The following is a 15,253-nucleotide window of genomic DNA, read 5'->3' on the forward strand; positions in this document are numbered from 1 at the left end:
TGATCACTGTGCTGTGCTGCAGCATGAGGGCTCGAGCCTCAGACATGCACAGCAAGGACTGTGTCAAAGTGGCCGTCCGAGTCAGACCGTTCAACAAGGTCAGTGTGCAGTCCTTGAGTATAGTATTTACATTTTCACTTTTAAAAGCTGTCAGGTTTCTTATTTTACACAATTTCGCTGATGTTTTCCTAATGTGGTTGTATTGCAATGTACTGTATTCTTCTATCGCATCCACTGGCGTATACACTGCTATATACACACTGATGCAACTTGCAAGTTTAAAAGTGAAAACAATGCAGAGTATGCTTTGTCTAGACAGAACCTATTGTAATAGTTAATAGTCAGTGTATTAGTGTTAATGGTATACGAACTAGAGTAAATATTCACAAATGTGTCAGTAAACAAACGGGATGCTTTGACGTATACTGATTTAAAATGGTTGTACAGTGTTTAACTTCGAGGTCTGTCAGAGTGCGAAGTCTGTTAAATAATCGAAAATACAAATGTTTGAGTTAGGATAATCCCATAATGGAGCTCAGATGGAAAACAAGGAATCTGGTGACACATTTAAGCTACTTTTTTAAAATAAATCGTATAACTATTACATAGTTATTTATCTCTTCATTTTCACTGTGCTTCCAAAGAAAAATTACATATTGGGTTGTTTTTAACCCCCCAACCACCTTGTTCTCTCCATTTCTCCCCCTCCTTCATTGTATTCCTTCATTCAGAGAGAGAGGGACGCAGGCAGCCGATGTATTGTCTCCATGGTGTCGAGCTCTATCACCATCCAGGACCCACGTGAATCCCAGAGTTGTCGGTCCTTCTGTTTCGACTACGCTTACTGGTCCCACAGCAGCTTCGCACGAGACCGCAGCGGCCTCTACGTGCCTGAAGAACCCGGGGGACGATACGCCGACCAGGTCAGCTCCAAGGCATCCTGGTAGAACAAGTAGTTGATACAGTCATTAGAACCGACAGAACATAGTGGACCCTGTGCAACAAGTAGAATGCAAGTAGAACATTTAAAAATCTAGACAGTATAAATGTAGACTGTCCAGACAGAACAGTCATAGAATGAGTTTGAGCAAGACAATACTGGCTTCCACCAATAAAATATCCTCAATCCCCAGAACAGTGTGTTCCAGGACCTGGGAGAGGGAATACTGGAGAATGCACTGCAGGTAACAATCATAGTTTTATTCACGTTTGTATCACAAAGCTCTGCATTTTTGCACCCAAGCACATTTTGTTCTGTGCTAGTTGCCCAAATCTTTGTTAGGGATCTGCTGTCTCTCCAATTTCGATATGTTCTAATAGTAAAAGCTCTGAAATGATGTCTGCAGGGTTACAACGCCACACTGTTGGCTTATGGGCAGACAGGCTCAGGGAAGAGTTATTCCATGGTGGGCTATGGGCCTAACAAAGGCCTGGTTCCTAAACTCTGTGACCGACTGTTTCAGGCCATTAGAGAGAACCAGGACACCAGACAGTGTCAGGTAAAGAGTGGCTGTGGCTGTTTATCAGCACTCAAGTGTCTAATATGGGAGGTGTTTTGGTTGTGAAAATACTGAATGTTTTTGTTCTTGACGTCTCCACAGGTCTTTTTCAGTATGTTGGAGATCTATAATGAGCAGGTAACTTTAGGAAAAAGAAGCTACGCTCATCTTTCTTTTCCCCTTTTGCTTGTTTGGTTTTTGTGTGTTTACTTTTCTGTCTTGGTAGATGATGCTCTCTCCTTCCTTTCTCTCTGCATAATTTATTCTTTTGTCTCTCTCCTCTCGGTCCAGGTGGTTGATCTGCTGTCCCGGGGGTCTCGTACTCCAGGGGGACTCAGAGTCAGAGAGGAGCAGCAAAGAGGCTTCTATGTGGAGGGTCTTCGAACAGTCCCATGTGACAGCGCACCACAGGTAGAGGGGTGGATGGAGAGTGTATATATATATACAGAGAGAAAAAACTCTGAAGGGGAGCTGGATAGATAACTGTCCTCTTTTTTTTCATTCAACTCTATAAGCTGTGTCCTGCCAGTTTTGTAATCGTAGAATTATGATATAAGAACTACAAGGAATGTTTAAGTATATTTCAGGGTTACTTCAGTGTGGTTCTGTTAGTGTTTTATATTTAGAAACATCATGTTAGTGTCAATGTTAAATGTAGGTGGAGCAGTTGATGGAACAGGGGACCAGGACCCGAACCACTGCTGCCACTAACATGAACGCCAACAGTAGTCGCTCGCACATGCTCATTATCCTCCAGCTCAAACAGGTAAGTGGCTCCACTTTCAGCCCGACTACAACACACATTCTCCGACATTTGGATTTGTCTGTCCCAGAATCGCCGCAGTTGAGACTCAGACTATTTTTCAAACTAAGTTATGATGCTTGTGTCTTTAAATATGTCATAATACTATCTTCAGGTTTCTTTGAGCATTTGTTTTTGACATCCCTCTGACTTCTTGTCAGATCTTTTCCAAAGAGAGCATCACAAAGCAGTCCAACATCAACTTGGTGGACTTAGCCGGCAGTGAGCGTCAGCGGTCGTCAGGGTCAGAGGCTGACCGGCTCAAAGAGGGCACGGCCATCAACCTGAGCCTCACCACCCTGGGCAATGTTATCAGGTTGGCCTGGTGTTTGGTTTACTGTAGTTTCCATTTAGTTTGGTTTGTCAGTATCTTTCACATCATCTTCTCTCCCCCAGCTCCCTCGCTGATGTGGCGGTGGGGAAGAAGGTTGTCCACATCCCCTACAGAGACTCGGCTCTCACCAAGCTGCTGCAGTCTGCCCTGGGGGGCAACAGTCGCACTGTTATGGTAACGGACTCTTTTCAAGAATAGTGCTTTCATACACTGATGTATTATGTAAAGTAATGTAGTTCTTGCTATCATCAATCCATTTTTCAAGATTGCCACGCTGAGCCCTGCTGATATCTGCTATGAGGAGTCTCTCTCAACCCTCCGCTATGCTGAGAGGTACAACAAGCCATCACAACATATCATGAATTCACAGGATGCCACCATTAATAAAAAACACACAAAATATTCTACGCCAATTACTCATTGTTGAGTCTTTTTTGCCGCCTCCATCTTTTTTGCCGCCTTCTCTTTTTTCTTCTTCTTGGCCTTTCACTCTTTTCCTCTGTTCCACCTGTACGCCACCCACACTCTTTACTTCCCCCACACCCCCACTTTAGGGCAAAGCGTATCCAGAATAGAGCAGTGGTGAACGAGAGCCCCACTGAGCGTCTGGTTAAAGAGCTAAAAGCCGAGAACGCCAAACTGCTGCAACGACTGAGCCGGCTGGGCCAAGAGGGACGCAGAGCGAACGATGAGACCAGTAAGACTCCCTTTTAGAATAGAATAGAGCCGAACTCAGCAGTCCAGGGTAAACGTGTGTGTGTGTGTGTGTGTGTGTGTGTGTGTGTTCAGAGGAACTTCGTCAGCTGCTGACCCATAATGAGCTCCAGATCAGAGCCATTCAGACACTATGGGAACAACACTTGCAGGAGGCGCTGAAGGATTGGGAGCAACAGTATGCTAATATCACACAGGTACACAAACATTCAAATACACAATCTCTTACATAATGTAACTGCACTTGGTGAAGGTATTGTGTATAAATACATCCAGTACAAAGAGAATATGTTTCAGCTCTCCCTTACTCTCAGGAGAGGAGGATGATGCAGATGCATCCCTACATCCTGAACATCAACGAGGACGCTCAGCTGTCGGGGGTGGTCAAGCTCTTCATTCAGGAGGGTAACTTTATATTGTGATGAATGTCTCACTCTGTAGTTCAGTACACCTTGTAAATAAGGAGGTTTTGGGAATAGAGAATGCCACAGTAGGCCGGAGAGTTGGATGTCAAACATCACAGAGCAGCTTGTCATACAGTTATGAGAACGTTCATTAATACTGTTTAGTGTTCCAGGTGATTGGGACATCGGCCTGTGTGACACTTCCCCAAGATCCATCTCTATCAAGGGCTTAGGGTGAGTTTACATGACATCAAGGTAACAACAGGAGAACATCATAAACCCAGCAAGAGCTCAACAGTCTATACATGATGTCTAATAGTGGATGTGAATGATGTTATTGATTAGTGATCTGTTTTTCTACATTGCTGGGATAGGCTGCAGACCCTGTGACCTTTTAAAAAAAAGCAATATAATCAAATCTGTACATTAGTGTCTTTTTTGCATCGTTATGTTCCTACACACACATTTATGTTTGCACATGTAAGTGTTTTCTTGTGTCAGGATTCAGGAGCGTCATGCTGTGTTCAGTAATGAACAGCGCAGAGTAACCCTGACCCTGCTGACTGGGTCAAAGGTCATTGTCAATGGCAACGCTGTCTTCCAGACAACTGAGCTACAGCACCTGGTGGGAGTTATAAAAAAACAAAAACGTTATGACTATGACATGCATACACACACACACACGTTATTTCTCTCTTCTGTCATAAATTCCTAGTGTAGTATTTCATAAATATATCATATGACATATCATAGTATAGTTTGTAATATAAGTGTGCCATTGTTGAACGTTATAACAATGTAAAACAAATATGTCATATAGTAGTCATTGAAATGTTAAACAAATGTCATAGCTCAGCATATTATAAAAATGTCATACAAATGTCATAATATTGTATAAAAAATGCCATGGTATGTTATAACAATGTTTTTGTCTCCCTCAAGGACCGTCTCATTCTGGGCTCCAACTGTACCTATCTGTTCATTGGCTTTCCGTCTGAAAGGGGCGGGGATGACTGGAGCCGCTATGACTACGACTACTTCCAGTCTGAACTGGCTGCTGCTGAGGGAATCCACCTGGGTAAGCAGGAGGATTCATAGCTGGAAGTAATGGAGGTTTATTTTTTAAAGGAAACTTAATAGATATTATTATGTATCTGCGTTAAGATGAGTCGAGTGCTGGGTCCACTCAAACAGACCCCAGTCTGCTGGCCGTCTTCTACGACTACGTCAAACTGATGCCCATGGTGGCGGAGGCCAACCAGATGAGCCAGGAACTGAACAAGGTAACACAAACAAATGCAGCATGTTTTTAAGGAACTGATTCTGGTTAATATGTTCTTACTGGACGCAGTTATGTTTGTAAATGTAAAAATATATATTGTTTTGTTTTCATGGTCTCATGCGGTCATTGTTATGTATTAACAATTAATAAACGCCTACTCTTTATTATCTGTCATGCTTGTAGGGGGTTCAGTTTAAGTTGGAGATAAAAAATCTGGCATTGTCTGATTCAAAAGGCCACGATCTGCAGAAAGAGATTGTAGTCAGGGTCACCTCTTTGGGAAGAAAACAGGTTGGTATATCTCTCTTTCGGTATCGCTTTTTTTTCTGTCACGTACACTTGTTCATGAGCTCTTTTATAATTCAAATTTCCTTAGAGGTTTGAGATCAGGTCATGAATTTTTGTTTCTTTGTCTAAACTACTTTCACGCTCCCTCCCTAGGTATGGATGTGGTCCAAGGCCAAGTTTGTGAACCGTAAATTCCTGATGGAAGAAGCTTACCAGCAGCATCAGGTTGTCAGCGGAGACGATGTAATTAAAAAGAGAGAATGTTGTAGTGAGCGACTATTTACAAATCAGTAAACTGTTATCAAAACGTCTTAACTAAAAATGGCTAAAGCTGTTGCCATGTAGCTGCAAGTGTTTTATCTATTCATATTGTATATGCTTTTAAATCCAGCACTATGTTAATAGAGTAAAATAAGTGAAAGGGAGAGAGTAATCTGACTTCAATGTTGAAAAGGATTGTAGCTTGAGAAAAGGGTTAGAAATCTAAAATACTATTACAATGTTCGCACAGTCAATGCTAGCTAGCTTTGCTATTATTCATTTAAAATTTCAGAGCAATAACTCCGTCTATGATCTGTCTTTGGTTCTTGCTGTCAGAGAGTAGAGGGGCTGTCTACAGCTGCGTTACCCAGAGATGAAGACCCTTTCTGGGATCCTGTGGAGCCGGTGCTTCTGGGCACTGCTCACCTCTGGCTTCAGTCTTTGGCCTTCCGCATCCCTCTGGAAGAGCAACTTGAGGTATACTGCATACATAACACACATCTGTCAGATGGTAATATAGGGGAGCACAGTCATATTTGGTTTATAATCTCTGTCGACAGGTGCTGGGGTCAGAAGGCACAGAGGAGGCAATTCTACAAGCACAGCTGGTCCCCTGCACTTCCACTGGACTGTATGACATACACACACACACACACACACACACACACACACACACACACACACACACACACACACACACACACACACACACACACACACACACACACACACACACACACACACACACACACACACACACACAACACACACACACACAGTGAATAATCCTATTAACCTATAAACACATTGAGATATATTAGTAAATAATCTTTCTCACGTTCCAGCCCTATGTGTGAGGATGACATTCTGATTGACCCGTCTGAGTTACTGGGTCGACGACTGGACTTCCAGCTGGTCCTGGAACAGTGTTGTGGCCTCCGGTGGATCAGAGAGGCCCGCAACAGAGGGGTCCAAATTGGGTGAGTCATATGGGGCTACATGTAGAGGCATAAAGAGAGTTTGAAGTAGAGGAAGGATGCAGAAAATGTGTGAATGGTATATGAATATCCAGGTACATTAGGTTGGACATGTGCCGTTTTCAAAGGCGCAATGATTGAAAGTGAAGTATCATGATAGAAACTGATATAACAAATATAAAAAAATGTCCTCTGGACTCAATGCAGCCAGAAGTGAGATACTGCTCTTTGCTTTTCCCTCTATCTCAGTTTCAGGTTCTATAACTGCAGCCAGCCTCTCTACTCTCCGGCTGTGTGGCACAACGTCAACCCTCTTCTGGATCACAGAGTTCACTTTGCCTCCCTCCACACCTCCCAACGTCTGTTAGACCACCTGCAGAGCAGCGCTGTGGTGCTGGAGCTCTGGGGCCTTCAAGGTGAGGATGAGGAGATAGATGGATGATTGGACAAGGCTCTCCATATTTTTTATTTCAGTAAATATTTAATACAACATATGCATGTACAAGAAATATGTAGTATAGAAGTATAAATACACAGTTATGAATGCCTTATTTCACACTGATCTATTATTTTATTTCACAGCAGCAGCCCAAAATCTAGTAATGATATATTACTCCACCTTAATGCCTCCCTCAGACATGCAGAGATGAGTTAGAGTGGGATGAAATGTAATTGTTATTTCATTTTCCATATATCTCATCTCTGATGTGTGTTGTTATCTGTTCCAGAGGGTTGTACTGACCTGATATCATCTCTGGAGGGAGTGAGGATGACTACAGACGGCATCTTCATCATCGAGGAGGCAGGCCCAACAGTCACCGCAGTGAGTTTGATGTTGAGTCCTTATTCTGTGTCAGGAATGATCTTTCATGTTTACGCTTTTCCAAAGCTACAATAACATATATTTAAAACTATGGAAGTGATACATGTGCAATCTGATACATAATACAGTCATCTTACTGTACACAGCAGAAATGTAAAATCATAGATCATAGGATATTACTCCCATCAACTTAAGTGCACAGGTATGTCATTTTGTATTTAAAGAACAAATCACGAGGCAAACATTTCAATAACTGTTCTTTTATAAATCTGTGTGTTGTTGCAGCTTGTTGACTCTGCAGAGCTCAGCTGTTCAGTGAGAGCTCTTCAACAGGACTTGGAGGAACTGAAGAGTGTCAATGCTGCACTGAGGAAAGAAAATCAAAGTCTGAGAGAACAGCTCACCGCAGCTCGGAATGGTAACTGAAACATACATGAGTGGGATTATCTTTTATGTTAAATGAATTAAAACAGAAATAAAAAAATCACATCTATACTCTACTAATCTTGCAGAGTAATTTAGAAGATTTAAACGTTTCTACAAGGCAAAACATTCCCATTCATTAAAAGAAAATTCATTTTCTGTCCCATTTCTTCCTGTGTCAGGTGGTGAGAGTGCACGTGGTCGGTCGGTGCGTCCCAGCTGTGATGCAGAGTTTGCTCGTGCTCTCAAAGTTTTCTACCACAGCATGACCTCAGTCAGGGGTCAGCTGCAGCGCCTGCGCAGACACAGGCCCAGTGTACGTATCCATGTCTGTCTGAAGTGTTAGTGTTAGTGAGCATTACAACAGGAAGGCGGTTAATCGACACAGATCTATAGAGAACAATACACAATCAAGCACACAAATTGAATGGCAGAAGAATAGTTGTAATAAGATTACAATGAGCTACCCAGAGTAACTGGTGGGGATTTAAATACTTTTGTTGCTTAAATCAAAGATTTTCCTTTCAGCTTGGTATGTTCGAAATGAGATGAAACAGGAAATTCGCAGTAATGTCTGGACATTTCAGGGAATTTGCAAATGGTAATTTTACAAGATTCAATTAGAAGGTTTCTACATTATTCAATATAACCATTATATTATTTCCAGTCATTGTACTTTTTTTTTATTTGAACAAAACAAGCTATATTGTTTTTAGTAGCTATCTGAAAAAGTACCAAGTAGAACTAAGAGTTATCTGCTAATATTAAGCCCTAGAGTATATGTATGGTAACATATGTGTGGTTAACTGTTGACGTTAGTTTTGACGTCATGTGTTCCTGTTGTTTCCAGGAGGAGTCCGACCTGCTGGGGCTCAGACTGTTTGTGGACGAGCAGAGTCGTCTGCTGAGGGACTTCTCCGAACAGCTGGAACAGAGCGTCTCCACACTGAAACAAGATGTAGCCGCCATCGTCCGCCGGAAACGAGAGCGATCGGGAATCTGGTCTTGACCGAGTAACCGTTTCACAAAGTATTGAGAAGGTGAATGTCTCTGGTCATTCTTTATTTTACAACAGATATTTCTGTGACGTGAGTGTGTTTAAGAAATGTGGTCACTGAACTGGACTTTTTCATGTGATTGAAATGCGCAAGACTAGTTGCATTAAGTAATCGAGGATAACAGTTTCACTGAGCATGTTAAATTAGGTCACATTTGACACAATTTTTTTACTGAAGGAGCAGCAGTTACTTTTTCTGCAAAGAGGGTATTCAGATGCTTTAACCATTACACCATCACCAGGTGTGGGAGCAGGATTAGTCAGCAAGAATAAATACACAAGTGTACTATTACCAGAATAACAAAAGCTCTGAAGTCTATAAAATGTTTATTAGACTGCATGTACAAGTAATTACAGTCCCAATCTGCAAATAAATTAAAAGGCAAATACAACTCAAGTTTCAAAATTCACATTATTATTATTATTTTTTGACCATTATTGATAACATGTCATATTTTCAAGCGACTGCATGCCATCAGAAATCAAAGAGCAAGGAAAGCTCTTCGTCCTCATGCCTGATGACTATATTAATGGTAATTAATAATAATAATGGTCCAAGACTCAGGTAAATTAACAAGAATGCAATATTAAAGAGCTGAAAAGCAGAGATTTCCTCTAGAGTTCAATGACAGTGTTCAACACATCATCTCACATTGTAATGTCCAATCCAGAGGTAAAAGCACAACGGTTAATGTTTGTAAGCAGTAGCGAATTGCAAAAGTACAAACAGTTGCTGTAGGTCCAAAAAAAGATGTAGCGTGGGCACATTTGCGGGAAGAGAGGCAGAAGGCAGATGAGTCATCAGGTAGGACAGAGCATCTATGTACAACAGATTTGAGGGCAGGCAAATGACAGTAGGTGGTTGTTTATGAGAGACTTACAAGGTGTAGATGGACATACATGATCAGAAAGACACAGAAGAGAGGCAGCGGTGAAAGGCCAGAGAGTTAGCTGGGTACATTTAAACTGAAGAGGTAGACTGGAAAAAACACAAAGCCGTGTGTGTGACCTACGAGTCAATTAAAGTGTGTTTGATTTGGGTTGCACTTTACAGAAGTTGAGATGGTTCAGAAATAAGCACCATTTTTACTAAACTGATATCATACATATCATAATGTGTGTGTGTGTGTGTGTATGTGGATACAGAGAAGGCTGAGGTTACAGGTGAGGTAGGTCAATTGGGTCTTCAGGGATTGGGAACAAAACAGCAAACTATAGAAAAACATTTACAATATACAGTGCACTTCCTGTAACATTTACTTCAACGTAAAATAAGGTCAGAAAATGTTGCAAGTTGCAATTAGCAAACACTTCTCGTTCTACAGTTTCACTGCTAAATCGTCTGCACAAGCAAAGAGCATGTACAGTCGCATTTTAGGTACATATCAAGTACAGTGGTGAAAATTACATTAGAAAAAAAAAAAGCACTTACCAACCTTTCAGCCTTGTGTGTGTGTGAGACAGATTTCAGAATAGAAGCACTGTTATCAGTTTTCATTTTTAAAGTGCACTCCGTTCTATACAGCCACGAGGCTTGATTGGACTGATGCATGTGTACCTGAATTTGGGTTACAGTTCTCTGGATATCAGCTAACTTTAGCTAATTCTGTTTATCTTTTTGATTCCATGACATAGATTGGCTGGCTTACAAGTGACTGAACACATAAGCTGATTAAATTGTCATCTTGCTTTAGTCCAATGCTGCGTCTCCATCTGTAAAGCTAATTAATGCCTCTATGCAGACAAGTCAATGCCTAAATGTTTTTGAGAGGCCAAAAAGCAGCTTTAACTGAAATAAATGTTAGTGTGTGTCTAAGTGCACATACATTATTCCAGCTCGTTTCACCCGATCACGTCCGTATTATATCACCATCTTTCTCCCTCTGAAACACGTTACATTCTGTGTGATACAAATATTTCTGTTCCCGCCATCATAATTTCTCTATTCACCACCAAACGTATATATTACCACGTGTCTCCATTTTTCACTACTCTCTCACACACACTCACTTAATGAAGCTTTCAGCAGCAGACAGACAATTTTCACAGTATAAAAATATTCACTAAAACAGAGGTCCACAATTTCACATTAAGCCCATATTTATCGGTCTTTGATGCCACAGAAGAGATAAACATTAAGAGCTGCAGTCGAGAACACACACAATAATGGAAATAATCAAGTCTCAAATAGGTCAACTTTTATGTGAGACATTACCAAGAGTGGGTAAATCAGTTAGGATTGTTGCAAAAGCAAAACTCGGCAGTGTTCACACATTTACTGATAGTCATGTAAGTCCCGCAAAGTTGAGAAAGAACATGATTTGGAAATAACACCAACATAAAGTACGTGTTCTTGTCCATGAAGTATGATGACTTTTTCCCAGTTCAGAATAGTAACTCTGGACAGAGTTACTATTCAGGGCTAGCTCTATCCAGGCACAACCAGAATGATTGATACCCGAGTAATGTCAGCATCCCTGATGTCACCAAACGTCTGAGGAGATGGACGTACTCTTGTTGGCTCCGCCCGTTATGTAACAAACTTCAGCTTTTCAGTAAACCTATGAACTGAGACTATGAGAGATCTGTCAAGTTCACTGACTGAACTGTGTTAGCCACACTGCTAACAAATTATCATGAAGGAAATAACGCCCACAATCACCACCACAGAACCCACTGGTACATTCGCCACCTCCATAGAAGAAAACACGTTGCCACTAAACAGACGGGTGTGTGTCATTAGAGGGCAAATCTTGCCTGAAAAGGCGTCGACAACATCCTTCCAATAATATCTTCTCAGGCACTGGTGCCGTCATTCTCAGCAGCTTGGCTGTCACATCCTGTTGATCCGTGGGTGACGACGGTTGTCAGGGCCTCAGATACGTTTCGCTGGCTGCCGTGCCTCGAGCCGTCTATCTGATGGAGGCCGCTGTGAGTGGAGAGCGGGTGGTCGAGTCGTGGCATGCTGCCATGGAAACTGCGCACCTCTGTAGCTCGATAAGCCAGAGTATCACTCCTGAGAAAGGAGAGGCAAGGTGGAAGTCTTAGCTTCATCTAATTCACAATGTTTGACAGAAAGAGGAAGTCGTGGAGTTTCTGATCTACCTGTCGTCACGAATGCGGCGCAGGCTGCCGTGGTAGCTGGCCTTGCTGTGGACACTGCTGGCCTTGCTCCTGGTGGACGTGGGGTTTCCATGGTGAGTTCTAATTGGTTCATCAAGGTCGTCTATGACAGCCAGGTGGGTGGAAGAGGCGTGGGTGGACGTGCCCTAAAGGAGGATGACAAGTCAGATAGTAACTATTGGCATTGTGTGTGACAAAGATTTGTGATATTTTTCAATAAAAGTTAGACAAAAATATAACATAACACAATTTTCATCAACTTTAATGAAGCTGTTGTGCAAGTGATATACTGTAGTACACAGTATGTATGCCTAAACGTCAATCTAAAGTTATTGTTAATAATCAAATTTCACAACTATGGCAAACAGTATATTTGTCATAACGGTATAGTATGTTGACTAAATATTCATAATATAGTATGTGTTCATATAGTATGATTGTTTGTATATCGCTCTATAGTTTTCATGGTGCTTGAGTTGGTGATGGGTGACAAGGAGGAAAATAAAGTTTGAGGGTCTCTGCGTCCTGCTTATGTAAACCAAGGGCTGTTACATGTATTATGTCATGGGAAAAAAAATGTCATAGAATAGTATGTCATCAAACTTTTATTTAAGAAGTCTGCAGCATATTGTGAAAATGTAATGATATAGTATAGTATGTAAAAAAAGACACAAATAATGTCTTAGTATAGTCTGTGAAAGCTTTATATATAGTTAGTTATAAAAAGTCCTAATATAGTGTGTAAAAGATTACAGGACAGTATTTATAAAAAAAAGTAATGATAGTTTCTTTCCAAAAAAATCATAAAAATGTCATAGTATACAGTATATCGTAAAAATGTAATAAATAAAAAAAAGCCTAACTATAGTATGTTATAAAATGTGTCAAACATTTCACAATATGTTATGTCAGAGGTAGCTATAGCTAAGGAATATACGTTATTTTGTATATCTTTCTATAGTTTTCCAGGTGCTTGAGGTGGTAATTGGTGACGAGGAGGAAAGAAGACTACTCATCAGACTCCAGTTTTAAATGTCAATGTGTCAAGAATTGTCAGTATAATGCATCATAAAAATTGTCATTATAGTATGACATTAAAATGCTTTAGTATAGTAGGTTATAAAATGTCTCAATGTCACTCTGTTTTATTAAAATATCATCCTACAGTATCATTAAAAAGTCTCATATGATATAGTATGTCATAAAAGTGTCAAACAAAGTCAGAGTATAGTCATAAAATGGCAGGAAAACGTAATGAAAGTCAAAGAATTCTAGGTCACGTAATTGTTATAAAAATATCTTTAAAAATGTCAATGCATAGTATTTCGGCCTCCACAGACCTTTTCTAGTTCCAGTGAAGAGAACTTTCAGTCCATGCCGGATTCATACCAGTCTGGTTTTACATCCTAAATAATACTACAACGGCTATCCTGTTGCTCCATGTGTTACAATTACTTTTGATACTGCTTTGTCACTGCTGTCCTACCTGAGTGGATGTTCCTCTGGACTTCCTAGCGATGGGGGTGTTTGGTTCACGCAGCAGAGATTGGGCAAAGTCTGGCTGCTCCTGTAGCACCTGGCGAGATTCATTCACCCCACTACTGTGGAGAGGAGGTGGGGGGGAAGGTTTTAAGAATGGGAGATGAGGGAGGTGGGAAATTAAGTAGTGTATGTGTGTGTGTTTGTCGCCCTTCTCACTCTTTGCGTCTGCGTCCATGCAGGAAGTTGGCCCATTCAAAACAGGTCTTCTTGCTGCCCACCCAGAACACAGAGGGGATCCCCACCACCAGCATCATCAGATATTTAATTAGGAACAAAACCATGGCTGGCCGGCTAGTCTGCTCCACCTAAAGAGAACAGAAATATTGTTTACATATTACATATATAAATACAGCCTGATATGTACAAGAGCAGGAGGAAGAGAAAATGCATTTAAATATTGAAATGCAGGACAATTTGTTCCTCAACAGTAACACTGTAAATAAATATGAAATACTCAAGATGCCACTGGAACTATTAAATGGAGTATCTAGCAGTGACGAGTGTTTTTAGCCCAGTCAGTCAGTTTGAATGATGGAAGAGGAGGTAATCCTTGAAAAAAAACAAAAAAACCAGCTGTTTCAGCAGCTGAACTGCAGTTGGGATGTACAATCTTGAACTATACCTGATCTCCCACCAGAGGGCAGCAGTTTGCAGCAGTTGTTGAGATGGAGAAGTAAGTTTGCTTATAGAGTAGTCTACAGTATATGTAAAGTCATGGTTTTCTGTAAGATAAAACTCCACCATCAAACACAACAGCTGCAGTGTAAGCACAGGGTGATCATTATGCAGCATCAGAAACATGCATACAAATATCAAAGTCTGTTATAAACAAGCAATTAGAGAATTGGTTACAATTCAGAATGCATTTGACACACATCTCCTTCAGACAACTCCATGAGGAAGAGGACTTTTAGAAAGCTGAGGCGTTTCTTGCTTTAGAAAGAACTGGGGGCCAGAAGAATTGGTATGTATAAGGTTTAGTCTGGCTCGCCCAAACTGAGATTAAATGTCTCAGATTTAGGTCCTAAAATAAAACAATTACTATCCATGCACACATACACAAATTAAGAACTTGAACAATGGCCACAGAATCTTCAATTATCCAAAAGCATGCAAATGTGCCCTCTTACACTTATTTGCACACAAAACTCCCTCGGGGTAAGATCAAATAACACATCGCAAAATTGAAATTCCAGAGCTACAATAGGACGTAAAGGGGGTCTCTCTTCATAAGCTCTCACTACAGACACATACACACATACATACACTAACAAGTAACATAAGAACTTGCACCTGTCTCTCATAAAGTCTGTCAGTCACAAATTAGCTGACGTATTTCTATTAGAAACCCACTAAGAGCACTCGGCAGAATGGTGGAAACAAACAAACATTTGAAGTTAAAGTTTGGATGTCTTACAATTAATGAGACATACTGATGAAAAGCTTTTGTTGCCTTGTGAGTATGCAGTACGTTTGTTTTTTTGCATTGTGGACATTTATTTGGTTATTAATTTAGCACCAGACTTCCAAACACGACTCTCCCACCACTCCTCACAACTGCTACAAAGACGTTATAGATTACAGGCAGCAGAGCATGACTGAGCAGGCCCTGAGAGAGACACAGGAAGACAGCGAGTGGAGGTGGAGACCGACAGAAATAATTAAGTGTGTGAGAACCAGCAGAGAGAGTGAAAGAGACAGAGACGGTAGTTTGTGTGGACTTG

General features: G+C 41.0%; 2 protein-coding genes across 2 annotated transcripts in view; one reads left to right on the forward strand and one right to left on the reverse strand.

Moving 5' to 3' along the window:
- Positions 1–13,660, forward strand: kif28 (kinesin family member 28). Its single transcript, XM_034528340.1, has 28 exons — positions 1–98; positions 732–923; positions 1,134–1,184; positions 1,347–1,499; positions 1,602–1,637; positions 1,791–1,910; positions 2,158–2,265; positions 2,463–2,617; positions 2,698–2,809; positions 2,901–2,968; positions 3,190–3,332; positions 3,425–3,546; positions 3,664–3,754; positions 3,927–3,987; positions 4,255–4,378; positions 4,696–4,831; positions 4,918–5,036; positions 5,219–5,326; positions 5,477–5,566; positions 5,921–6,061; positions 6,145–6,215; positions 6,430–6,564; positions 6,811–6,977; positions 7,290–7,384; positions 7,670–7,802; positions 7,990–8,123; positions 8,658–8,847; positions 11,940–13,660. Exons 1-27 carry the CDS (start codon positions 24–26, stop codon positions 8,814–8,816), a joined length of 3,099 nt encoding a protein of 1,032 aa, XP_034384231.1. The 5' UTR covers positions 1–23; the 3' UTR covers positions 8,817–8,847; positions 11,940–13,660.
- The window catches only part of LOC117751714 (frizzled-3-like), a gene marked incomplete at its 3' end in the record, with an annotated part of 25,886 nt that continues 22,643 nt past the window's right edge, over positions 12,011–15,253 (reverse strand). The window contains exons 8-10 of the mRNA XM_034563683.1: positions 13,686–13,834; positions 13,474–13,588; positions 12,011–12,133 (exon numbers count right to left, since the gene is read on the reverse strand). Of these exons, the coding sequence (XP_034419574.1) occupies positions 12,011–12,133; positions 13,474–13,588; positions 13,686–13,834 (387 nt within the window). The remainder of the gene's footprint in view (positions 12,134–13,473; positions 13,589–13,685; positions 13,835–15,253) is intronic.

Source organism: Cyclopterus lumpus, chromosome 3 (assembly GCF_009769545.1).
Source record: "Cyclopterus lumpus isolate fCycLum1 chromosome 3, fCycLum1.pri, whole genome shotgun sequence".
In the NCBI taxonomy this organism is placed as follows: Eukaryota; Metazoa; Chordata; class Actinopteri; order Perciformes; family Cyclopteridae; genus Cyclopterus; species Cyclopterus lumpus.

Bases quoted from the DNA above. Each gene is read 5' to 3' on its own strand.
- kif28 (XM_034528340.1), top strand. From the start codon at position 24: ATGAGGGCTCGAGCCTCAGACATGCACAGCAAGGACTGTGTCAAAGTG. The intron at 3,333-3,424 runs GTAAGACTCCCT...GTGTGTGTTCAG, and splicing joins CAGAGCGAACGATGAGACCA to AGGAACTTCGTCAGCTGCTG. The intron at 8,124-8,657 runs GTACGTATCCAT...TGTTGTTTCCAG, and splicing joins TGCGCAGACACAGGCCCAGT to GAGGAGTCCGACCTGCTGGG.